Here is a 27,234-nt window from a genome sequence, read left to right as displayed (position 1 = left end):
CAATAAAAGGAAATTTAAATAAAGGCAAAAAGCGGATGTGGGCCACACTCTGTAAGAGAGAGAAATGTGCCTGATGATATATTACGCGGCTGGCATATGGTGAGGAATGATTGGGCATATCTAGAGCTTGCAGGGGCTTCTGACTTGTGAGGGTGTTTTTCTTAATCATTTCCACACTGGGTTACTGTAGAGCTTTCTGTTGTTAACCCAAGGAAGCCCAAGGTCCGTTGGATTGAGTTAAGGGTTAATTTCTTGCACCCTACAGTTTACAAGGCTTCCCCTAGGTCTATTAGGCACCCGTACTTATAGCCACTGGTGGTGTTTCACTGAGAGCTAATCCACTTGCCTAGTTTACATCTAAGGAGGCTGACTTTCTCTAGGTCACACAACTAGTTAGATAGGGAAGGAAGGGAGGGAGGAACCATAATTTCAAAGATTAAAGAAAGGAGACTTCCGGTTAAGATGGCGGCTTAGAGAAAGCTAAAGCTCAGATCTCCGGAAAACCCTTCCCGACCGATCTCAAACCAAAAGCTCCTAAGGCGCCGAAATTCAAAACGATCAACAGCACAGACCCTGGGAACCCTCCTCCTGGACCTGGACCCGGTTCAAAAGGTACGGCTCCCCTCAAAAGCCAGAACCCGAGATCACTCGGACCTCAGGGGTAGGAGTGCAGAGTCCAAGGCTCCCAGAAGCCGCAGCCCGGCCGGGCTCAGAGAGCAGAACCCTCAGGGCCTTCTACCCGAGTCCCAGTGAAAGTTACTGCCTGGGGCTTCCCCTGCAGAGAGCTGGTCTAAACAACAGCAACCCTCAGGGCGGGCAAGACAGCCTCACGGGCTGGATCCTGCTATCCAAGTCTCAGTGAAAGTCCTTGCCCGGAGCTTGGGAAAGCTGCAGCCCATCCCCCCCGCAGGCCAACGAAACAGCCTCACGGCCAGCGATTCTGAAGGCAACTTCCGGAAAGCGAGCCGGGGGAGAGTGTGGCCTCGTGGTCCAACCCTTCCATTCCAGTTCCAGTGAGGCATATTCAGTTTAACCCAGGGAAAGCTCATAGAACCAACATCTGCCCAGGACTAAAGCCTCTGATCACCAGACAGAGATAAGAAAAGCTAATCCTCCACATTCAGAGATGACAAACTCCACAGAAGCACAGAAGCCCCAAAATACCAAGAAAAATAAGAAGAAAGGGGCGACTTTGGACACATTCTATGGAGCCAAAATACAAAATACAGAGCAGATAGAAGAAGATATACAAGAAAATTCTCCAAAATCTTCCAAAGGAAATAGAAACTCTCCACAAACCCAGGAAGAATTTGAATCAGAAATGACCAAAAAGATGGAAGCCCTCTGGGAGGAAAAGTGGGAAATAATGCAAAAGAAATTCATGCATCTACAAAACCAGTTTGACCAAACTGTAAAAGAAAACCAGGCTTTAAAGCAAGAACTAACAAAGATTAAAGAAAAAATTGACTGACAAGCAAGACAGTTTTGGGGGAATTTAAATGGGCATTTATTCAGTGCCTACTATGTACCAGGCAATGTGCTATGCATTTACAGGTATCTCATTTGATCCTAACAACTCCTGGAGGCAGGTGCTATTATTCTCCCCAATTTATAGCTGAGGAAACAGGCAGACAGACAGATGACTCAAACCTACCTCTCCTGTCCTAGTCTCTCTGCTGACATCCCAACTGCCTTTCAGATCTCAGACTGAGGTCCAGTAGACATCTAAATTCAATATGTCCAAAACAGAACTTGTTATTTCCCCCCCTAAACCTTGTCCCACCCTTCCGTATTACTATTCTCTCTGACTTCCAACCTAGAAGTCATCCTGAATTCCTCACTATTCTTACTTCCCATATCTAAGCTGTTGCCCAGACCGATGAGTTGATTTCTCCTTTGCAACATATCTGGAATACACCCCCTTTTCTCCTCCAACTTCACCATCCCTCCAGTGCAGACCCCCATCTCCTCATGCCTGAATTAAGGCAGTAACTGCCTGCCTCAAGTTTCTTCTAACTCCAATCCATTCTTTTTCCAGCTACTAAAGTGATTTTCCTAATGCTCAACTGTGTCACACACACACACACACACACATGCACACACACACACACACACACACACACACACACACACACACACACACACACCTTCTCCCTTCCCCACTCAGTAATCTCCAGTGGCTCCCTATTGCCTCCAGGAGCAAATACAAAATACTCTCTTTGACATTCAAAGTCCCTTATAACCTATCCCCATCCTACCTCTCCAATCTTCTTACTCCTCATTTCCCATCACTGTTATAAGGAAAAGTGAAGTAAGTTAAGGAAGAAAGTGTGTGTTTGCAGAGGGCAGAGGCATGGGACAGCAGAGTAAGAATTCTGCAATTCTGCAATTCTGCAAGGGAGAGTGAAGCTGTTGCTAAGAGACAGTAGGGCCTTGTACTGGCTCTATCTCTGGTTTAACTGTAGGGGACTAGCTGCCTTCCCTTGCTGGCTGTTTTTTGTCTGGTCTTCTTCATCCTACCTGCTTCCCTACTGGCTGTTTGATAACTACGAAGCTTCTTGGTATGATCCTGAACTGACTGGGCCATCTGTCTGTAAGATTTGGCCTGGGATCCTTTTGGATCCAGGACCTCTTCCTGGGCCCTGTCTTGCCTAACTGCCAAATGCACTACCTCTAATATCACCAAAAGCAGGGTTGGTTCTGGTTAGTAAAAGTCTATTTATATTAGGGTCTGGATCTTTAGACAGCTAGGTAGTTAGTGTATTTGAATCCAAGAAAGTTCCTGATTATGGGACATTAAGATCTGGAGAATTTTAGATTGAATTATCCAAATCCCCCTTTCACCTTCCCCTGACTAATTAATCCATCATCTATTCTTGCTATAACCTGGACTGTGTTTGTTACCTCAGGACTGGGCCTGTCGGCCCATAGCTGGCCTTCCCAAAGTTATTCTGATACTGACCCATAATTAAAACATCTAATATCCCCTAAATCACCCTACATTACACTACAAACACTTTGATCTAGTGGCCCTGGCTACTTGGCTGTCCCACAGACAAGACACTGCACGTCTCAATTCCAGGCATTTTCTCTGGTTGTCTCCCATGCCTGGAATGATCGCCCCCTTCCAACCTGACTATTGTGACAGAGGCTGGCACTAGAGAAAAAATGCCAGACTGAAGAATATGTGAAATTGATCACCTCAATGGGGGAGGGGCCCAGGAGTGGAATCCAAAGAAGACTCTGGCTGGGAGAGCAGTGACTCTCTAGGTCTTGAGAAGCCCAAGAGAGAAGGTGGGAAAACTACTTTCTCCTGAAAGTTACCCACTTTTCCTGCTGGTGACTGGAAATCTTTTCCCCCCAACACTTCCCAACTGAAGGGACTTCTGAAGAGAAAACCTGAGCAGACTTTACCTCAGGTCCTGTTGCCCAGGGGTGAGCCAACCTGACTTTCTCTCAGGGGGCTCAGGCTGCCAAGGCCAGAGTTCCCCCAAAACTGGAGGAGGGAGGGGAAAGGGTTTAGATAGAGACAGGGACCCCCTTTTCCCACTTTGTTTTTCCCATTCTTCCTTGGCAGTTATTTCCTTTTGTATTACCTGATTGTTAACATTAAATGTTATCTGTTCCCCAAGCTGAGTGTGAGTGAAAGGATCAAGGGGAGACCCCTTGGTCTTGAGTAGTGGAGGGGGGACAAGAGGGACAAGAGAAAATTGGGGACAGCAGCTTTAGCTAAGGAGGGAAGGCAGAAGGGGGGAAAGCTTCAAACCCCCTCTCCTCTCTCTGAGCTAACCCGTTACATCTGCTGTCTCCCCTGAATCCCGATTTCAGAAGGGGGAGTTCTCCTCTCTTCCCCCCTCTCCATACCAAAAGTCTAAGCTTCCCTCAGGGTATAAAACTTCCCTTTTTTATCTTTTTTTAATACACTATTCACCTCCTGGGTTTCCTTTTAAGTCCCAGCTTAAAAAACCACCTTCTTCAATACACCTTCCCCAACCCCTCTTAATTCCAGTGCCTTTCCTCTGGTAATTATTTCCCATTTATTCTGCTTATAGCTTGTTTTGTATATATGATTGCATACTATCTCCCCATTAGACTATGAGCCCCTTGAGGGCAGGGATCATCATTTGCCTATTTTTTGTAAACCTTTATTTAGCACAGGACTTGGTACATGGTAAGCACTTAATAATGTTTACTGATTGAGTGACTTAACTAGAGTCATACTGTAAAGGTATGAGGCCAGATTTGAAATTGGGTTTCTGACTATGGCGCCACCTACTTCTACCATGGTGACTTACTTCTACATTTGATTTCTTTTTTTTTTAATTGCAGAGAATTTGTGATTTAAATACCAATAGAAAACAGAGAAGTACTGAAGTACCAAAAGGATGATGTAGAAGGGAAGCTGCCTAGTGGGTGTTCTTTGAGAAGCAGGAAAGAAGGGCTAAGGGACAAACTTCCCGGCAGAAAGATGCTAATTTGGAGCAGTCAGCTGAGACCAACTGAGCTTATGACCATGTTCTTGGGCTTGAGCTGGAGGGCCTCAGTCTGTTCCCTTTATTGCTCTAACAATTTCCTGAGGATTTTGCTATATAAACAATATGACACACATTTCTGTGAAGGCTGTTAAAGAGCCAAAACCTTCTCTCCTTACAGCTTCTTTAAAAACAAACAATCAAAAACAGAAATAGTCAAATTTACCAGGAAGGAATCCAGGCTATCAACAAATATAGGAATGTGAAAAGGATTAAAATCACTAATAATTAGAGAAATGTCAAAGTAAATCTGAGGTGTTCCCTGCCCCATAACAATTAGATTGGTAAAGATAACTAAAAAATTGTTGGCAGGACTGTAGGGAAACATGGAGGATAATACATTGTTGGTGGAATTTTAAATTGACCCACCCATTCTGGAAAGCAATTTGGAACTATGCCCCAAAAGTTACTGAAATGTGCGTGCCTACTGATCCAGACATACCAGTGGTCTGTACCCTGAAGAGATCAAAGAAAGAGGAAAACTACCCATTATGTATGAGAATCTTTATAGTGGCCCTTTTCCCCCCTCCATCTGTCTAATAAAGACCTGGAAACTAAAGAGGTGCCCATCAATTGGCAAATGACTAATACAGAAATACAAAAAGGGATACTTTTCAAAGAAACTTAGGAAGACTTGTATGAACTGATGCAAAGTGTAGTGAAGAGAACCAGGAGAACAATTTATACAATAGCAACATTGTAAAGAAAGACAGCTTTGAAAGCTATAAGAATGTTCCATGTACTATGGAACCAGTGATGAAAGCAGTGTTATCTATGTGACTGTGAGGAGATAAATTTAGGCTGTAGACACAGACACATAGGAATTCATCTTGCTTGCCAATGCATGTTGGTTAAAAGAGTTTTGCTTTCCTTTCTCTTTTTCAGTGAGGGAGCTGGCAGGGTGAGAAAGGTTGACAATAGACCTCCTCCAAAAAAGAAAGTAAAAGATATTTTTAATGCATATAAGAAAGCAGAGTACCTCTAGAAAGAAACACGAACAGGAAAGCTTAGAAAATTTCATGTTGAATTAATCATGTAATTTAAAAGGAAAGCAAGCTATATACAATAGAAATTCAGTTTCATGTACAAATCTCTTTTTTCTGTTCTACTCTGAACATAGAAATGCTAATTTTATTCAGTGATTAAGTCTAGAAAGAATAATAACTAAAATAGAATTTTTTAAAAAATGAATAAAACAAGCACTCACCTTATTGCCAATCTCTATAGCAGTTGCTGATGATACAAAGAGAACAATCTATGACCTTGAAGGAAAATGAAATTAGTCCCTATTAGGAAAGTGAAATGTTGGTAATGATCCCCTTTCTTATGAAGTTTCAGGGGCAGGAGGAATGAGAGAGCTAGTGGGGAGTTCCCATTTAACTCTTATTGCAGGGGGCAGGGACATTCCTGGGGGTAAGAGTGGCTGTTTTGCCTCAGTCTGTCTAATCCTCCCATGAAAAAAAAAATCCAGGGAGTTGGAGAATCCCATACCAAATAGGTCCATCCACACAAAGGAAGCTTCCTTATATGTACTAACCAGAAGTGATCTTTGGCTCTGTTTTTTATCAACTGCTTCAGCTCATTGTTATAAACCAAGTAGGAAAATCAGCCTCATTACTATAGATAATTAATACATCATAAACTTTAGAGCCAGGACCTCTCTTACATCAGATCCCTCTCTTCAGCACTCAGCTCAAACACTACCTTCTGCATTTCCTAATTCCCCCTGCCCCCAGCTACTAATGCTTCCTTCTCCCTAATTGACACCTGTGTATAGCCATAATTGAATAGAATAATAGTTTACATATATGTATTATGTATATTGTGTACATCTTATTTTCCCTAATAGAATGTAAGCTTGAGAATGAGGATTTGGGGCACACAGCAAGCACTTAATATAATGCATTTTTATTAGTTCAGCCCTTTACTTTCTAAATGAAGAAATAAACCTGTGTAGGAGTGGGGGGAAATAACTGATTCAGTGAATGACAGCCCTGGGACTTCTGAGCCCCAGCTCGGACTCTATTCACCAACCCATTCTGCTTCTTGTTAATAAGGCTGAGATTCTAGTCTTAGGTTTTTTTTTTGTTTTTTTTTTTTGTTTTTGCCATTTCATAACTGACTAGTCATAGCCTCTTTAGGTTTCAGTTTTCCTTATCTATAGAGATGATAATGTATTTTTTTTCTCAGTGGGCAATGGATAGAGGGCTAGGCTTGGAGTCAGGAAGATTCATCTTCTTGAATTCAAATCCAGTCTCAGATACTATATCTGTGACTCTGGACAAGTCACTTAACCCTGTATGTCTCAGTTTTGAAAAAATAACCTGAAATTATATATATGTGTGTGTGTGTGTGTATGTGTGTGTGATATTGGAATGACCTGTCTAAAAACTATAAATAACCTTTTCCCCAAAAAATCAAGTTGATAACCTACACTATTTAATGCTTCTCTACCTACAAATCTAATTCCTACAACTAGCTAAATTAAACCCCACTTAGTTGAAGATGGTAAGGAAATGAAGGTAGCAGGACCAGGCCAAGAAGAATTGACAGTTGGCACTTGGATGTCTTGAGCAGCAATATTGGAAATCACTCTATCAGCCAGAACACACACACACACACACAGGGACACAGGAACCAGCCATTGGATAAGGGATACAGTCACAAGAGAGGGAGACTAGTCCAACTCATAAGGTCCACCCAAGGAGCTTAGACCAACAACCTCCAGCTTCATCTGTCCCCCCAAGGAAAAGCAACTCTGTCACTTTCCTAGAGTTCTGGAACTTTCCTCATTCTGCCTTGCAGGATCTCCTGCTTCTGCTTTCCTTTTAACAGTTTCCAACAACAACAAGCTCTTAGGAAAGCCTTTAAAAAAAAAAAAGAAGCCTGTTACTTGTATGGTAAGTTTAGTCCAACCCTCTATGAATTAGGAATCTAGAGCTAAAAGTTAAACATCTTCCTGAAGGTCCAATAAGTAGCAGAGAAAGGATCTGAACCCAGATCCTTTGGCTTGAAATAATTTCCTAGCTTTTCTCTGCTCCTATCTCTTATCCCAAGATCTAAGGTAGGAATTAATACCAATATCTCAAGGCTATTTGGGAACATTAAGTGAGAATGACAGAGTAAACCAAGTCAAGAAAAAGGGGCAAGTATATGGTACATGGGATAGAGTGTGGGACTTGGGGGCAGCAAAAAGTAACCCAAAGAAGAATTTATGACCAAACGAGATAGAAAGCATAATAAGATATAAAATCCATCATTTTGACTATGTTAAATTTAAAAGGTGTTGAACAAACAAAATCAATGCAACCAAGATTGGAGGGAAAACAACAAACTGGGGGGGAAATTTTATAAGGAATTTCTCTGATAAAGATCTCATTTCTCTATATAGAGGACTAAGTCGAATTAATAAGAATCCAAGTCATTCCCCAAGTGTCAAATGGTCAAAGGATATGAACAAGCAGTTTTCAGATGAAGAAATCAAAGTTGTCAATAATCCTATTAAAAATGTTCTAAATCACTCTTGATTAGAGAATTGAACATTAAAACAAAGCTGAGGTATCACCTGTGAGATTTAAAATAGTGAAGCCCATAAACTGTAGTGAGTTAAAATGGTTGAGGTTATAAATTGTGATAGATATAAGAGAGGGTGAGTAAATTTGACCACAGAAAATATGTTTCACTATAGTGTCTTGGTTTTTAAATCAAATATAAGGTGGTCGCCAGGGAAATATTCCCAATTATTCAAATACCCAAGTCAACTGGGTTTTATAGAGATTTTTAATTAATAATATAATGAGGAATTAGAGAAAGAGAGAGAGAGTAAGAAAGGAATAATTATGAAGGGCCTCAAGCCAATATGGCCTAGACCTGAGTCTTAAGAGAGAAATCAGTCAGTCAGTCTTTTAACACTCACCACAAGGTCTGCCTAAACAAGGATTCTAGTGACACCAGGCCAGCTCCATCTCAGCTGACTTCACCAGAGAGCCTTCCAGCCAGAGACTGTTCCAAAGGGCCTCTCTCAAGAGCCTCCAGAGGGACAGAGTCCCCTTAGAGGAGCTCCAGCAAGACCTCCTTAGAGATTGTCCTCCAAGAGCTTCCCTTCTCCAGAGCCTCTCTCAAGAGATTCTTCCCAAGCGATCCTCATCAGAGATCCTCCAAAGGGATTTCTCCAAAAGGATATCTCTCAAGAGATTCTGCTTTTTCTTATATAGGGGTTTTTCTCCCATGTCACCTCCCCTAAGTCCCTACATCTACCAATCACTGTAGACGCTTTCCAAAGGACTGCCCATCTGAATTCCTGCTAAGTCGACCAATATCCTCAGTGAGTCTGAATCAGAAAAAATGCTGCTGTGTCGACCAATCTCCTCAGTAAGTCTGAAGGAGAGAAAACACAGCTGAGTCAACTAATCTCATCAAGAGAAAACTTGCCCGACCCTTTTAGGTACCTAGCATCTCATTGTATCAATTCTAAAAAACAGGCATGGCTCAAAGAACTCCTTGCCCCACCATAAGCATGGATCCAAGTACTTTGTTTAGCAAGGAGTTTTCTCCCCTAACGCAGTCTTAAGTATGGGTGGAGTAGAGGTCCTCCCATTTCTGATCCTGGCGAGTTCTCACATCAAAATGGGGAATGTTTCTCAGTAGGGAATTTGTTCCAATTAAGAATTCCCCGATGGGGTAATTTTTAACATTCACAAGTCTGAGAGATTTTAAGGTTTACACACCTCATATCTATCAGATTGGTCAATAAGACAGTGTAGGAAAGTGTGTAAAGATTAAAATTTAAGGAATATGGGGAGACTGAGGCAGGTAGAAATTAGTTTCTCTCTGCAAGGAGTATTATATTTTTTTAGATGTTTATTGAAGATTAAGGATTAAAGAAAATACAGGATAAGAAACACATGTTCAGGCCATAGAGTGGCCTAGACACAACCTCACCTACATTATGAAAAAAAGCCATGCCTGCCCCAAAATGGAAGTCCAAGAACCAAGAGAGACCCCTCAAAAGCCTTTGAATCAGCTTAAATACCTTCTTGATCTTGGCCCAGGTGAGATTACAAGGCATTCTGGGGAAGTGGAGCAAAGGCTCAGGGGGATTGTAGTCCTGTATTCGAGTCTATTTTTTACATTTCCCCGTGTGATCATTTTTGGAAAAATTAATTTTTCCCCAAAAGGATCATAAAAACATAATCAACTTAAAATATTACAATAATGTGAGGATAAGAGAAAAAAAGAATAAAAACAATAATTGCTGAACGCATTGACAAAAAAGCCAGTTAGGGGGCAGTCCCCTTTGGCATGAAAGTACAGATAAAAATAAATGTTCAATCAACCACACCCAAAGTTCAATTTTGTGCAACTTGTGGTCTGGAGGCTTCTTCATGGTGGCTTCTCCAACAGTTCAGTTCTGGATTCAGAGAGGTAGCTTCTTTACCTAAAATTCTTCTCAAAAGGAATTTAAATTTTGCAATTTAAATAATGATTTTTTTTTACAAGTGACAGATTTCTTCTGCTCACATTACACTACCTGTAAAAATGGAGATTTGAACCCCAGACTTCAATCCCTAGAAGTCCTTAGTATTTCCCAGAATTCCCTATAATCTCATCTGAGTCTCCACCTGGGCGAGATCACAATTTAGTATTTAATGGGCTCTCTGCCTCCCGAGAGTCTCTTCCTCTACTAGGACATTGCAACATGTAGTAAGTAGGCTGTGAATGGGCTAATCAGCCCTAGGTATGTGGTTTATTATTTTGTATCCTTGATTTCTAGTAATCTTTAATAAATCTCATAAAATATAATACTTTTATTACAAGAAACTAATTTAATTTTTACATATATTTACCTCAGTATGACTAACCATGGTCCCTTGACTGATTGCTTGTCTTTCCATATATCTCCTTCTCTGGCTTTGATTGCCTCTATATTCAGCCTTTTCTGCCTGGTATGAGAGAGAAGGAAAGAAAGGAAGACTTTGCAAAGAGGGACTGGCCACATGCACGGAATGGAAAGGGCTGTTCTAGAGCCTGGGGAAGAATTAAAACCGGACACACTGAGAAAATTGGAGGGCCATGGTTCCTATCATTCAGGGAGATCAGAGAGGTTACTTCATGTGGCTTGGTTTGTCTAAGCCTTGGGAGAGTTGGCCTACTTGTCCCTTAGAGCCAAAGGTTCTTGCTTTCCTGTTTATCCAACTATCCTAAGATCCTGAGATCCTGGTGGGAGATCCTGTGCCTTGGGTGTTTCCTGATTGCTGAAGGAAAACTGCCAGTACCCAGTTCCTGTCTATGGGAAAAGCCCAGAGCCATCTTAGCCTTTAGTCTATGAGGGTGAACTCACCAAGAGTTCAAGCTATCATATATTTGATGAACTTTAAACTTATCTATCATTAATTTGGAGGTCCAGTTAGGTCAGATAAGTTAGATGGTGTGGGTTTACAGATAGAGAGGATAGTGAAAGGCACCCAGAAGATCTTTGAAGACAGTTTCTCAAGAAACCCATAGAACTGAGAGGGTGGAATATCCAGAGTTTAGAGCTAGGGATTCCTTGGTTCCTGGTCCTCTTTTCCTCTTCTACATGAATATTAATAAACCTTCATTTAATGTTTTTATCAAGTTGTCAACTAATCAGATAGCATTTTGGCCTACACAGGCTCTATCGGGCCTACCCACTGAGTGGTGTATCCAAACTTGACACATCACTTCTGTAAATCTTACCATCTATATTAGCCACCTATTTTCATGTTAATGTTTTGCTAGTTATTTTCTTTTGTCCTCTGAACTGTCATACCTCTCTACCTGTGATTTTGGACCCTTTGAAAGTTCCACACCATCTTATTTCTCCTATCCTCTGACTTTCTCAAGAGACATTCAATTATCCATAGAGGAGGAATGAACAAATTTCATCATTACAAAATAATGGTATACCAAAGAAATCGATGACAAAAAAAGACAACATATACACCAAAATATTTCTGGCAACACTTTTTATAGTAGCAAAGAATTGAATAAGTGCTCATCAGTTGAGGAGTGGCCAACAAATTGTGGTAGATGAATTGAATAGAATAAGACTGTGCTCTAAGAAACAATGAATATGATGAATAAAGAGGAGCCTGGGAAGACTCCTATGAATGGATTCAAAGAAGAATCAGGAAACAAGAAGCAAAATGAGTGCAATAATATAAATGGAAGGAATAACAACAAAACAATGAAAACTGAATGCTATGAAAAGGTAAGTAGCCTTAGCCTCATTTGTTTGCAAAAGTGGGAGATGATAGGTGTGGAACATTGCCTCTGATGTCATTTTTTTCCTGTTTCCTATATGGACTAGTTGGCAACAGTTGACTGTGGCACACCTCACTGCCTATTAGAATGTAAGCTGCTTGAGGAGAAGGAATATTGGGGTTTTTCTATTTTTATCCTTAGAGATTGGCACACTATATTGCACATATTGAGTACTGTACTTAGTAAATGTTTTTTTTTTTTAATGTATTCCCTCAATATCCTAACAGAACAAGTTTATTAGGTTGAGGATTTTAGTTAAGACCACAAGGAGGCAGACAAAATATTGAGCCAAAGAATTTGACCATTTCAGAGTTTCAAAAGTTAATTCCATGTGACTAGGTAAGCAAGTTGTGATATGTGCAGATAATGAAATATCACTGATCTGTAAGAAACAATAAATATGAACAGTTCAGAGAAGTGTGGTAAGACAAAGAAACTGATGTAAAGTTGAATCAGGAAAACTATTGTTGATTGGAAATAAAAAAACAGAACTATTAGTCAAAATCACTCTTTAATCAAGGGCAAAAGGGGTTCAGTGCTAGTGTAAATCTTGAAATCTCTCAGACTTGTGAATATTAAAAATTTCCCCATCAGGAAATTCTTAATTGGAACAAATTCCCTACTGAGAAACATTCCCCATTTTGATGTGAGAACTCTCCAGGATCAGAAATGGGAGGACCTCTACTCCACCCATACTTAAGACTGCTTTAGAGGAGAAAACTCCTTGCTAAACAAAGAAAGTATTTGGATCCATGCTTATGGTGGGGCAAGGAGTTCTTTGAACCAGGCCTGTTTTTAGAATTGATACAATGGGATGCTAGGTACCTAAAAGGGTCGGGCAAGTTTTCTCTTGATGAGATTAGTTGACTCAGCTGTGTTTTCTCTCCTTCAGACTTACTGAGGAGATTGGTCGACACAGCAGCATTTTTTCTGATTCAGACTCACTGAGGATATTGGTCGACTTAGCAGGAATTCAGATGGGCAGTCCTTTGGAAAGCGTCTACAGTGATTGGTAGATGTAGGGACTTAGGGGAGGTGACATGGGAGAAAAACCCCTATATAAGAAAAAGCAGAATCTCTTGAGAGATATCCTTTTGGAGAAATCCCTTTGGAGGATCTCTGATGAGGATCGCTTGGGAAGAATCTCTTGAGAGAGGCTCTGGAGAAGGGAAGCTCTTGGAGGACAATCTCTAAGGAGGTCTTGCTGGAGCTCCTCTAAGGGGACTCTGTCCCTCTGGAGGCTCTTGAGAGAGGCCCTTTGGAACAGTCTCTGGCTGGAAGGCTCTCTGGTGAAGTCAGCTGAGATGGAGCTGGCCTGGTGTCACTAGAATCCTTGTTTAGGCAGACCTTGTGGTGAGTGTTAAAAGACTGACTGACTGATTTCTCTCTTAAGACTCAGGTCTAGGCCATATTGGCTTGAGGCCCTTCATAATTATTCCTTTCTTACTCTCTCTCTCTTTCTCTAATTCCTCATTATATTATTAATTAAAAATCTCTATAAAACCCAGTTGACTTGGGTATTTGAATAATTGGGAATATTTCCCTGGCGACCACCTTATATTTGATTTAAAAACCAAGACACTATAGTGAAACATATTTTCTGTGGTCAAATTTACTCACCCTCTCTTATATCTATCACAATTTATAACCTCAACCATTTTAACTCACTACAGTTTATGGGCTTCACCATTTTAATTCTCACACTAGTAGGCCTCAACAACAGAGATGCACGCCACCCGCAACTACACAGAGTCCGAGGACTGAACTATGGCTGCTCTGGTTACTGACCCCTGGGAGTGCCACCATTGGAGATGACAACTCCTGGGAACAAAAGAATTTGGGGAACCTCTACACCATTTGAGGAATCCAGGGGCAGGGAAAGATGATTGACATCACTATAAGCTACAAAGAAATGGGAGTGTTCAAACTACATTGTGTAAAGATTAAAATTGGGGAATATGGGAGACTGAGGCATCTGAGGCAGGTAGAAATTAGTTTCTCTCTGCAAGGAGTATTATATTTTTTTAGAAGTTTATTGAAGATTAAGGATTAAAGAAAATACAGGATAAGAGACACGTGTCCAGGCCATAGAGAGGCCTAGACACAACCTCACCTACATTATGAAAAAAAGCCACACCTGCTCCAAAACAGAAGTCCAAAAAAAGAGCCCTCAAAAGCCTTTGAATCAGCTTAAATACCTTCTTGATCTTGGCCCAGGTGAGATTACAAGGCATTCTGGGGAAGTGGAGCAAAGGTTCATGGGGATTGTAGTCCTGTATTCGAGTCTATTTTTTACAATTGACAGGATACAATCAAGCTTGGGAAAGGAATCATAGCTAGAGGCTAGGGTATAAGAGAAGGAGCTGCTTCCAATGGATACTAAAGGATCCCTGCCCTGGTGTGGATCTTCTTGGGAAAGGGTCTGATACAATAGAGGAGATTATGTAAAACATAGAGGGTCCTTAACATATACTTAGTATCACCCAAATAGGATTGTCATTCCCCTGAGGGTCTCCCACTCAGTCTGAAACTGCTAGCCTGGGATTCCCTTCAGGGTAGATGCCCATGGGAACAGGGAACAAGGACAAACTTTGGTGTCTCCAACCTATAAGCTAGTCCTGAAACTTGGGGTTCATTAGATCCCACTAGGCCACAAGTTTGGCATTCCTAGATTCCATGTTGACATTATATATAATAATTGCAAGAATGGAAATAGAAAGGACCACAATAAAATGTTTTAAGTTGATTTGAGGAAAATTATAATGGTAAGCTTGACCTCAAAGAAAAGACAGAAAGAGGCCTTCTTGCAGAGGTAGATGGTTGTGAAACATTAGATAAATTGTCAGTTTTTTTTTCTATGCATTAGTTCACTTGACTGTATTTTTTTCTTTATTCTTTATTGTAATGCATGGTTCTCTCAACAAGAAGGTGAGGGGGTATGTTGGGAAATGTAGGTAATGAATAGGTAAAACATATTAATTTTCTTAAATCTTAACATCTCATAAGAACCAATCAGCCTTGGGTAGTAGTAGTAGTAGCCTCTTGGTGGATGATGATTGTCTTTGTGCGCTTTCATCTGTGATGTAGATGAGTGTGCACAAAAGCACTTGTGCGTGAAGGAGATTTAAGTGGAAAAGCTGATGCACAGAGACAGTCCCACTCTCTCGGCATTGGAAGCCTGGGTCCAGTGGCACGAAAAATTGTTACGTCTGGAGACTTCCTCAGCTGCATTGGATGGCCGTGTTGTCTTTTGTGCTCCATCACTCCCTGAGCACTTCACAGTGCTTTGCTGCGTCGCCATCTCAGCCGTTGAACCTTCTTATTGGTTTCTTCCGTCTGTTCAGCTGAAACAGTCTTCACATGCTGGGTGAGCAAAGCCCTGGTTCACCAGGGATCGACGACCCAATGGCTACCCTCACAAGGTTTAGCCTGCCTGTCAAAGTCATTGCCCGGGGTGTGGTCACTGCCGCATGCTAGCAGCTACTGGGAGCCACAAGTGAGAGCTGAGTGTCAGGTGGGGGTCAGAAGCTGGAGAGCTGCCCTAGGAGGGCACGACAAGCACTCCATACCAGAGATATTACTCCTCCCTGAGCACCCCATACACCCTTGGGTAGAAGGTAGAAAAAGCAGGAAACTACTTGGCTCACCTGAATTCCCCACAAACTCTAAATGAACATCCTAATGCAAGCACCAACAACATGGAAATAGGTTCTGATCAAGGACACAAGTGATACTCAATGAAATTGCATGTTGGCTGCAGGAAGGGTGGGTAGAGGGGAGGGAGGGAAATAATGTGATTATTGTAACCAAGGAATAATGTTCTAAATTGACTAAATAAATAAATTAAAAATAAAATAAAATAATGCCTAAAACTAAATTTGAATGACAGAAATAACAAAAGTTAGGAAAAAGCAATTGTTCAGCCTAAGACAACTTGGGAAGGTATTAGGAAAGATCTAACCCATGGAGTAGTAGTCTGGACCAAGAGTAAAGTATAGATACCATTAAGTCAACAAATAAGATTTAGGGGCAGCTCTGCCCACTTTAATAGCTTTTACCCCACAAAAGGGGTGATGTTGAGCAACTGATCAGGAAAAAATGAAGGAGGAACTTGAGGGCCCAGGCACATTAGCCCCAGACAGGTGAAGAAGGGGCAAGCACAGGCCAATTGAAGCCCCACAGGAGAGTTGAAGCTCCCCAATAGAGAGGACTAGTTGAGGTCATCTGCAGAATTATAGAGTTCCTGATTTTTGGTTCCACAACAGAGGGATAAACTGATTCTTTTGGCTGAGGGGAAATGGAAGCTGATGGTGCAAGGAATAATTGAGTTCACCCACAAATTAAGACATAAGCTGTGACTACCCCTCAACTTGGATCATAGCACACTGGAATAACCAAAAAATCAAAGATACCCAATAAAGCTCTGGAAACACACACACACACACACACACACACACACACACACACACACACACACACACACAAAACCCTGAAGCCTAAGATACTATCTCCAACACCCCAACAGTAGAGTCTGACTCTTAAGAAATAAGTCACTAAAAATGAGAAAATAGCAGAAAAAGAACAAGACTATGTTGATGGAAAACATCAAGGTTCAAATTCAGAAGACAAAGTCAAAACAGCCATTTATAAAGCTTCAGAGAAAAATGTAATATAGTCACAAGCCCAAAAAGAGTTCCTGGAAGAATTAAGGACTATTAAAATCAAATTAGGGAGGAGCTGGGCAGCTCAGTAGATTGAGAGCCAGGCCTAGAGATAGGATGTCCCAGGTTCAAATCTGGCCTCAGATACTTCCCAGCTGTGTGACCTTGGGTAAGTCACTTAACCCCCATTGCCTAGCCTTTACCACTCTTCTGCCTTGAAACCAATACACAGTATTGATTCCAAGATGGAAGGTAAGGATTTTTTAAAAATCAAATTAAAAAGTAGAGGAAAAGTTGGGACAATAAATGAGAATTCCAAGAAAATTATGAAAAGAAAGTCAACCAAGTAGAAAAAGATCCAAAAATTTACTGAAGAAAATAATTTCTTAAAAACTGAAATTGGGCAAGGGAAGCTAAGGATTTCATAAGACATTAAAAATAATAAAACAAATCAAAAGAATAGAAAAAAGTAGAAGAGAACATTAAATATCTCTTTGGAAAAATAACTGACCTGAGGAAGCAGAGGGAAGAAAAATGAAAAAGGATTGTTGACTACCTGAATGTCATGATATAAAAAAAGAGACTAGACACTAGAATAATTTCAAGAAATTATTAAAGAAAATTGTCCTGAAGTTTTAGAAGCAGAAAGTAATATAGTAAGCAACTAGAAAGAAACATGAAGAGTAAGACAGGACTGAAAATGACCAAAAGACTAGAGCAATATATCACAAAGATTATACATTGTGACCAAGTAGAATTTATATCAGGAATGCAGGATTGGTTCAATATAAGGAAAACTATTAACATTATTGATTCTACCAATAGCAAAATCAACAAAGTACATATTGGGGTACTAAACTTTTTCCCACTCCCTTCTGAGCCTCATGGCCCTTCTTCACATCTTGAGTTATTTAGAAACCTTCCTATGCTTCTTATTCTATCTTAATTCCCAATATCTATCTTATCTATACCTATGTCCAATTATCCTATTAATTAAAATATATACTTCCTCCAAGGTCAGGCCTAGTAGGCCAAAGATGGTTTCCAGACCAACTTGGGCCAACAATCTGTCTCCACTCTGTCAAGTTCACAGAGGCAAAGAACGAGCTTCTTTCTGCCAGTCTTCTCACTATAACTACTGTCCAATGTTAGACTCACTCTTCCCAAACTATAGATCTAGTATTTTCCAAAGGCTCTATATGGAATATACCACAGAGGTTGGGAATAGCACCTCTCAGGAATCAGGTTAGCTCCAGAGAGAGAGCAACCCCCAGGAGTGACAGTCCACACTTCCACACCAACATTCCACAGATTTCCAGCATCAGCACTGCTTCAAGTTCCAAGCTGAGCCTGAGCCAGCTTTTACAGAATTCTCTCCTGTCCCTCACTTATAAAATTTACTTAACAGACACTAAATCTAATTTTATCCTAATAGTGGGGATCATGAATCATGTAACCATGGAAAAATATTCTAAATAAAAATTAATTTAAAAAAAAAGAAAAAATCTCATTTGAGTAGAGGCCTCGAAGTGGTATAGCTGAGTCAAAAAGCATTCACTATTTAGTAATGACACGGGCACTGTACCCCAGAAACAGGGAAACTCCTTTGCTTTGCCTCCTCCTGACTCTGAACTTAGAAACACCCAATGACCCCACCCAGGGTCCTGAGATGTTTATCTTCTTTTGTCCTCTAGATTTAAGATGGACAAAGAGATGAATCCTTATGGCTCTAGGCAGACCCCAGTCAGATGACCACCTCACCCCACCAAATGCCTGAGGGCTTACCACTCTAAGTCACATACCCACCAGGGCATAGAATCTGTTGTAAAAAGGCATAAAAACCTCAGAACTGATGTCATTAGGGGGAACAGCCTTTCCTTTCATGCTGTTCTCCCAAGGAACTGCTCTCCATCTTGCTGTCCCACCTTGCTATCCTCCTGGCCACTCTCAACATTACTTTTTAAATTAATAAATCTCTTTTTTGTTTTTAAGGTAAGTTTTGGAGTCTTGCATGCTTGCAAAAGGTATCCTTCCTGAACCCCAAGGGTATCCTTCCCACCCATAACAGTAATATAATTTCCAATTGCTTTCCAGAATGATGGCATTAGTCATACATCCACCAACAGGGTATTAATAATATGCCAATCTTCTCACAGCTCTTGTCATTTTTTTCTTTATTGAGGGTTCGGTAGAAATTTAACATTAGCTTCTGCATCCCTTTCTTTGGTGCCCCCAAGAAAATCGTTGTATTTTAAAGGGAGGAAGATTTAATCTTAAACTCAAAGCTATAATTTTGCTTCTTTTCCTCCCTGTGGTTGAATAAGAATGAAGACAAAGTCTGTTATTTATCTGAAAATAAGCCTCTTAAGATAGTGGGGTAGAGGAAGGATAGTAGGTAGAAAAAAAGAGGACACCCTCATTCTGCACTCATTCTAAAGGTCTCCTGACTTCTGGAATTCAGAAGATCTGCCTCTTGCATACAATGAAGTTGGAATCCTCCAATCAGAGGGACATCACAAAGAGCGTAAATTGGAGTACCAGGAGGAAGTGAAGGCTTTTTCCCTGGGAATCCAGAGCAAGAAAGTGTGGATAGGTTGAGCTCCCAACTCTACTTGGGGAGAAACAAGGCAGTTGGCCATACATGGCTGGTGCTTCCTGTCTCTAGGTTTAGCTCTCAATCCACTGAGTCACCTAGATGCCCTCTTTCCTTATTACTTTTGAGGACTCCATTACCTTTCTATCACCTAGGTTTAAAACCCCATTATCATCTTAAACTCCTCTTGTTTCCCTACATATGTCTAAAAAATGGTGAAATCTCATAACATTTTCCTCCCTACAACATATGTTCCCTCTTCCCTAACAGCACAGCCATACATAGCACAAACCTATTCCCCTTTCACCTGGACTATTTTACTAATTGGTTTCCCTAATTGGTCTTTCACCTCCTGAGTAGGGAGCTGCCAAAGTGACTTTCCTAAAGTGTGAATCTAACCATGTCCCTCCACAAATCTCAGTGGTTCCCTACTACCTTCAGGATCTAATAGAAAGTCCTTCAGTGTTTGAAGCTCTTCCCAACCTGGCCTTTCTCAACTTTTCCATTCTTATATTTCTTTCTACCATGTATTCTATAATCCAGTCCTATTTGACTTATTTGCTGTTCCTCCCATACTGCTCCAGATCCTCTGTACCTCTGTGCTGGTTTTTGTCCATCCCTGGAGTACTCTTCCAAGCTCTGACTCTTAGCTTCCCTTGCTCACTCTAAGACTTAGTTCAAGGCCCACTTCCTCCAGAAGACCTTTCTTAGTCCTTCCAGCTGCTCATACTATCCCCTCCAAAGTTATCTTCCATTTAGCCTATATTTATCATATATGTTCCAATTTATAAACAGTATCTTCTCCATAAGCTTCTTGTGGGCAGGGATTTTTATTTTTGCTTTTTATTTGTACTTCTACTGCTTAGCATAATGTTTGGCACATAGTAAGGATTTATTAATTACTTGTTGATTGTGTGTTTGTGAGGTCTATTTTATTTTATTGTTTTTTTCCTTTCCTTTTTTTAATTTTAGTCAATTTAGAACATTATTTCTTGGTTACAAGAATAAAATTCTTTTCCTCCCTCCCCTCCCCCCACCCATTCTGTAGCCGACACGCAATTCCACTGGGTTTTATATGTGTCCTTGATCAGAACCTATTTCCATGTTGTTGATGTTTGAACTAGGATGTTCATTTAGGGTCTACATCCCCAATCATATCCCCCTCAACCCATGAAATCAAGCAGTTGTTTTTCTTTGGTGTTTATATATATATATATATATATATATATATATATATATATATATATATATATATATATATATATATATGTTTTATGGTGTTTTATAGTGTTTTCTCTGAATGTGGATAGTGGTTTTTCTCGTAGATTCCTCCCAGTTGTTCAGGATCACTGCATTGCCACTAAAGGAGAAGTCCATTACATTTGATTGTACCACAGTGTATCAATCTCTGTGTACAATGTTTTCCTGGTTCTGGTCCTCTCACTCTGCATCACTTCCTGGAGGTTGTTCCAGTCTCCATGGAATTCCTCCACTTTATTATTCCTTTGACCACAATAGTATTCCACCACCAACATATACCACAATTTGTTCAGCCATTCCCCAATTGGAGGGCATCCCCTCATTTTCCAATTTTTTGCCATCACAGAGAGCGCAGCTATGAATATTCTTGTACGTATCTTTTTCCTTATTATCTCTTTGGGGTACAAACCCAGCAGTGCTATGACTGGATCAAAGGGCAGACAGTCTTTTAGCCCCTTTTGGGCATAGTTCCAAGTTGCCCTCCAGAATGGTTGGATCAATTATGAGGTCTATTTAAAGATGAATAACAAATCAAAACTGTAAGATTTTCTTAGTTGGGCTTAGTTCCCAGCCAGGAGAACTAGTCCTTATGGAGAGTACCTAAATCTCAAGTAATGTCTATATCTCTATAAACCAATTTCTTTTTTAACATCAAAATTCAATTTTATTTAATTTTTAGTTCCAACTGCTCTCCCTTTCCCACCCATTGAGAAGGCAAAAAATACAAAACCCATTAAAATTGTATGCATTATTAAAATTGTATGTATATATTGTTAAGGTGAAAAAAACCACCTTTAAAGATTGTTATAATATTAAGTTATAATCGCTAAGGAATTTACTTATGAAATTCCTAAAATGAAACACTCAAGTCAGAATGGAATTTATGGTGGTTTCATCACAATGGGAGAAAGGAAACAGGACAGGGAGTAAAGGAGAGAGGAGGAAAGGGAAAAGGGTTAACTTAACCTTCTGGCAGAGCCAGAGGGATATTAGGCCCTAAGGCTAAGGTAGAAAGGAAAATCAGTCCTTGACTCACATGATGGATCTGAAGGAAAACTGTCTGAGGCTGAACTCTCTGCTACAGTTCCTAGCACGAACTCCCACCTAGCTCTGTCCCCCAGCTCTGTCCACAGGAAGTGAGAAAATTCCAGAGGCTGCTTCCTACCTCACTTCCTGTGCCTCACAAGTGCCAGTGGTGGCTCTAGCTTGACATAGGACCGCCCAGAGGTCTGTCCTTTTTTGCACATGTCTGTTGAGGGCCATATTCTCAAGTAATTAAATCCTGAGTTTTTTGCTGCAGCCCTTCCTAATCTCTACCCGAGTAGGGTGGAGATTGCAGTTTCCAAGACCTGACTCTGTTACTATAAGTATCTCCATTGTCATTGATCAGGAAATAGCTAAATCTCATCCTCCAAAGAATGGTCTGAATAGGGTGGAGTAGTTTTGAAATTCACAATATTAAAATTGTACACAGTATTGATTCTAAGATAGAAGGTAAGAATTTTTTAAAAAATTGTATAACATTGTCAAACCATACTCCTCGACGTCAGTCTCAGTAGCAAAGTAGGAAGCAGATCTATAGACATTAGGGCAATTTGATTTATCTAGATCAATAACAAAATTCAAACTACTTAAAGGGGAGAGAAGCCCCACAGAGCTGAGCCTTCTCTGATCTCTAGCATCAGCAGCCATTCCATCTCCTTGCTTGCTTGAAATGAATGCCACAGCAATAATCTATTTGTAGGGTGTGAATCTTAAAACTGCTCAGACTGTACCTTAGAAGATTTGATTAAGCAAATTCCCCTATTGTAACAATGGAGGTACTTGATCAGGAATGTATTGAGAACTTTTAAAATTACTCCATCCTGCTCAGACAGTGCCTTAGGGGAAGATAAAGTTGCAAACTCCTGACTGAACAATGAAATTCCCTAACTCATATTTATAGTAAAGCTAGAACCTTAAGCTAGGTCTATTTTTAGATCTAATACAAAAAGGTGCTCAGTACCTATAAAGGTTAAATGAGTACCTAAAAGGTCAAGCAACCTTCAAAAAGCAAGCTTAACAAAAGAGGTGTGAAGTACTCAGAAGATATAATCTACCCAGAGAAGGTGAGAACTAAAGAGTGGTGTAAAAAATAGACTCGAATACAGGACTACAATCCCCACGAGCCTTTGCTCCACTTCCCCAGAATGCCTTGTAATCTCACCTGGGCCAAGATGGAGAAGGTATTTAAGCTGATTCAAAGGCTTTGGAGAGGTGGGCTCTTTTTGGACTTCCATTTTGGAGCAGGCGGTCTCTTGCGTGATGTGAGGTTATTTTGTCTAGGCCTCTGGCCTAGGCACATGTTTCTTACTTGTATATTTTTTAATCTTTAACCTTTAATAAACCTCTAAAAAATATAATACTCCTTGCAGAGAGAAACTAATTTCTACCTGCCTCAGTCTCCCCATCTCCCCTAAATTTTAACTGTTACAGTGGTGAGAACTAAGAATGGGCAGTCCTCGGAAAAAAGTGTCTACTGTGATTGGTAGATGTGAAAATTTAGGGGAGGTGACATAAGAGAAAATTTCTTTAAAAGGAAAATTCAGTTTGTTTTTAGTTCAGTTTGGAAGCTGAATTAGAGCTCTGAACTCAGTTCATGAGTTCAGTATTTTCTCTCTTTCTCTTCTTCTCCCTATCCCTCTCCCTCTTTCTTTCTTTCTTTCTTTCTTTCTTTCTTTCTTTCTTTCTTTCTTTCTTTCTTTCTTTCTTTCTTTCTTTCTTTCTTTCTTTCTTTCTTTCTTTCTTTCTTTCTTTCTTTCTTTCTTTCTTTCTTTCTTTCTCTCTCTCTCTCTCTCTCTCTCTCTCTCTTCCCTTAATTCCTTCATTTGTATTAATTAAAATCTCCATACAACCCAGCTGATTTGAGTATTTTCATATTTGGGAATTTTCCCATGGCGACCACTTATTTTTAATATAAATCAAGACACTAAAAATTGTCTTTACAGTTTTGGCAATTCGCAGTCTTGGCAAACCATATTTTCATGGTTACAAGGGCTTGCCACAGTGGTCAAGCAAACATAATTAAGGGCAAAGTGAAAGGTTTCTCTATTGTTCACATTCCTGAAGTCAGGACAAGCTCAGAGATTCAGTCTCCCAAATGCACACAACCAGGCTCCCAATACTTCTCCTTGCCCACTGAGGTCCAGATACATATGCCTCCACCTCCTTCTGTGCATGCAAGGATGCTGGAGAAGAAGATCTACCCAAAAAGCAATTGTAAGTAAAGTTTAATTAATTGACTTGTTTGTAGGAGTGGTTCATTCCTCCCTTTCCTAGTAGAATTTTCTTTTCTAATAGGGCCAATAAATTATGACCTTTTTTTTTCTCCTACTAACATCTAACAAATTTAGGTGGAGTCTAGTGATCGATTTGGAATATAAACCTAATTAGTCACACAATTTCTTTACATATATTCTCTACTTTAAATTTGAGGGAATGTTTTGTGGAAAATATCAGAGACTAAATGTTTTCATTTTACAGTATAAGGAACATGTCCATGACACAAATTCACTTTTTTGGATTTCCTGGCTTTTTAACTAGGATATTAGTTTGCTGGAGTAGCCTTTAAATTCAGTTAGAATGTGAAGAAGAAAAAAAAAACAAAACAGGTTAGTAAAAGGGGTCCAGGGAATAGCCTAGGGAATTGTCTAGAAACCCAGATGTGAGTTTATGGGTATCTTGCTGTTACTAGTGAAAGTGAAGCAGATGCTCACTTTTACTCACTGAGCCAGAAATGCTCAGGGCCCTGAAACCAATGAGATATTTAGGAATATAAAAAATTGCTCTTTAATTAAAAATAAATTAGGAGGTGAGGATTAGGAATGGAGGGGTCCCTACTTTTAAATTTCTTCTCTCCTCCCACCTTGGCTATATTTTGTCACTTGACAAAACTCTTTGATTTCTTGAAGCTAGCTGACAAACTACCTGATCTAACTAAATCACCCCAAAACATCTGTTTAAAATCTGCCTGGCTAAAATCTTCCTTTTACTCCCAAAAGTTGGTTTCAAGGGTTTGTTAACAGTGGCTCAAAATGCAGAGCTCATTCTGCAGGGTTTGACCCTGGGTTGGACCCATTGCCCAATCTTACTTAAACTAAAGTCCAGGCAAGTTGTGTAATGGGAAAAGGATAGAAATAGGATAAGATTTAAGAGAAGTGGAGTAGTAGTAGTAGTAGTAGTAGTCTCTCTGTAACCGAGGATGACTATTGTCTTTGTGTGTTTTTGTGCACAAAGACACCTGTGCATGAAGATTTAAGTGGAAAAGTCGATGCACAGAGACAGTCCCACTCTCTCGGCATTGGAAGCCTGGGTCCATTGGCACGAAAAATTGTTATGTCTGGAGACTTCCTCAGCTGCATTGGATGGCCGTGTTGTCTTTTGTGCTCCAACACACCCTAAGCATTCCACAGTGCTTTGCTGCATCGATATCTCAGCTGTTGAACCTTCTTGCTGGTTTCTTCCGCCTGTTCCGCCGAAGCAGTCTTCACATGCTGGGTGAGCAAAGCCCTGGTTCACCAGGGGTCGATGACCCGATGGCTACTCTCACAAGGTTTAGCCAGCTTGTCGAAGCCTTTGCCTGGGGTGTGGCCGCTAGCAGGCAGAAGGCAGAGGAAGAACAGTTTGGAAATGACAACTGCTAGAGAGTAGTGACTTCCTGTTAGAGGTTAGGAGCTTCCTGTCCAGGAATGGTGGAGGAAAGGAGGGCTTATTGGAGCTCTTCTTCAACCTGATTGTGGAGAAGGAGTATACTCCTAATTCATCTTTGGAGGTACTCTATTTAACTGGGAAATATTTAGAAAAGAATATACCCACTAGATTCAAACTTCACCAATGTTTACCTCAGTTTCCTCATCGGTAAAATAAGGATGATAATAGTACCTACCTCCAAGAGTTGTTGGGAGGTTCAAATGAGGTAATAATTTCTTAAAATTATTATTTTAAAAAATTCTCTCTTTCTTACTTCCCTCCGATCCACTGAACAATTTGAAAAAAAAATTCCTATAATATACATTGTCCAGCAAAACAAATTCAATGAGGTAATGATTATACTTAGTATCTTAATTAGGGTATATTAAAGTGCTATATAACTATTAGTTATATAAATATTATTATATAGTCGATTATCATCCTCAGAGCCTAGCCAGTGCTTTGTATAACAAGGCACCTGGGTGAATCTTGAACTGATTTGAATCACAACGGATCCAGGAATGCCCATGTTTACCAATACCTGTGGCAGCTTGGCAATAGCATTGATTAGATATACAAATATGTACATCTGGATTCAAATTTTGCCATTGCCTCTTACTATCGCTGTGCCCGGGACAAGTCACAACACTGACCTTCAGTTTCCTCTTAGGTTAGATGATAGGGTTGGACTAGCTGGCCTCCCAGGTCTCTCATGGTGCTCATCTTTGCTCTTACAGTTCTAATCTTCAAGGCAATTTGGACTACTAGGGTACATTCTTTCTACCAGGGGCAGCTAGGTGGTACAATGGATATAGCAATGGGTCTGAAGTCAGGAAAGCTCATCTATATAAATTCAAATCCAGACTCAGACACACTAGCTGTGTGACTCTGGGCAAGTCTCTTAACCCCGTTTGTCTCAGTTTCCTCATTTGTAAAATAAGCCAGAGAAGAAAATGGCAAATCACTTCAGGATCTTTTCCTAGAAAAACCCAAATGGGGTCACCAAGCGTTTGACGTGACTGAAAGACAAAAACCTGTCCCCTTGCTACCTTCCCGATCTTCTTACAAGAGTTCCAAGAAACCACTAGGATCTAGTGATCCTCAAATCACCCAATTATGGATCTTTTCACTGGGTCCTCCGTGTTTAGAATTCTCTCCTTCTACATCTCCGCCTCCTAGCTTCCCTCAAATCTCAGTCATCTAGAGCGCCTTTGGTGCCCCTGAAACCACGTGGGATTGGAACTTGGAGGACTGTGAGGCGAAGGCGGGGCTAGAGTGCAAAGTGCTAGTTTCTTCCCTCGACCGCCACTCAGAGGGTTGGGCGAGGAGAACTAGGACGCGGCCAGTAGAATTTGAAAGTTGGGGCGGGCTGCGGGCGGAGGAGAAAACCCGGCCAGGATTTATCTTGAAAGATCGGGCCAGCTTGTGCAACTGGCCTGGAGGAGGATCTGATTGTAATTCCAGTCGGAAAAGAAATCCAGGCTTTGTCTTTGACTCTTGAAGCTTGTGCTCGAAGTCTAGGCTGGGGAAGGTTGGGGACTGGGCCCGGGACCGTGAGTCGACCGAATGTAGAGAGGTGTCCTAAGTCTCGTCCCACTCGCCACCTCCTCTTTCGAAACGCTTCGGAGTCTCCAAACATGGAACTGCGGCGAAGCGCGAGGAAGGACAGAAACGCAAGGTGAGTGCTCCATATCCGGAGCGGGGGGCGGCTTCTCCACGCGCGCGGACCTGGGTGCCCCGCCTCTTCACTGCTATCTCGGGAAAGCTTTCGCGGCTCGGACCTCGGCACCTAGCTTTGGGGAGTGGGGGGTGGACTCTCGGCCCAATTGCAGACTTTTTAGCCAGCCCGCCGTCTCACCCTCTGCTCATCTCCTACCTTTGGAGCCCGTCTCCTACCCCCAAAGTGGGCATTGCACCAGTGACCTGCCCTCGGCCTCTCTGACCTGCCGCAGAGAGATTGCTGCAGCGTTGCGGACCGCCCATCTCCCCCGGGATGCGTCCTTCGACTCCTCTGCAGCCCCTTCCCGGAGTCTTCCTTTTTTCTCCTTTAACGAGCTTCTCTAGTCCTTCCCTGTCACATTCAGCACACATTGAGCGTCCACTCGTGGATCCTGGGACCTAGAGGATTCCTCAGTCCCTGCCTTCAGCGAGCTTATATTTTATTTTCTCTTGGTCC

The 27,234-nt window shown here is 41.0% G+C and overlaps 1 protein-coding gene across 1 annotated transcript in view; it reads left to right on the top strand.

The window, feature by feature from the left end:
- Positions 1 to 11,619: 11,619 nt before the first annotated feature.
- Positions 11,620 to 27,234, top strand: part of CENPU (centromere protein U) — a 57,422-nt gene continuing 41,807 nt past the window's right edge. The window contains exons 1-2 of the mRNA XM_056803821.1: positions 11,620 to 11,763; positions 26,471 to 26,736. Coding sequence (XP_056659799.1) covers positions 11,620 to 11,763; positions 26,471 to 26,736 — 410 coding nt within the window. The remainder of the gene's footprint in view (positions 11,764 to 26,470; positions 26,737 to 27,234) is intronic.

Source organism: Monodelphis domestica, chromosome 6 (assembly GCF_027887165.1).
Source record: "Monodelphis domestica isolate mMonDom1 chromosome 6, mMonDom1.pri, whole genome shotgun sequence".
Taxonomy (NCBI): domain Eukaryota; kingdom Metazoa; phylum Chordata; class Mammalia; order Didelphimorphia; family Didelphidae; genus Monodelphis; species Monodelphis domestica.
Note: the sequence above shows the minus strand (reverse complement) of the source record. Positions and strands in the feature narration are given on the sequence as shown.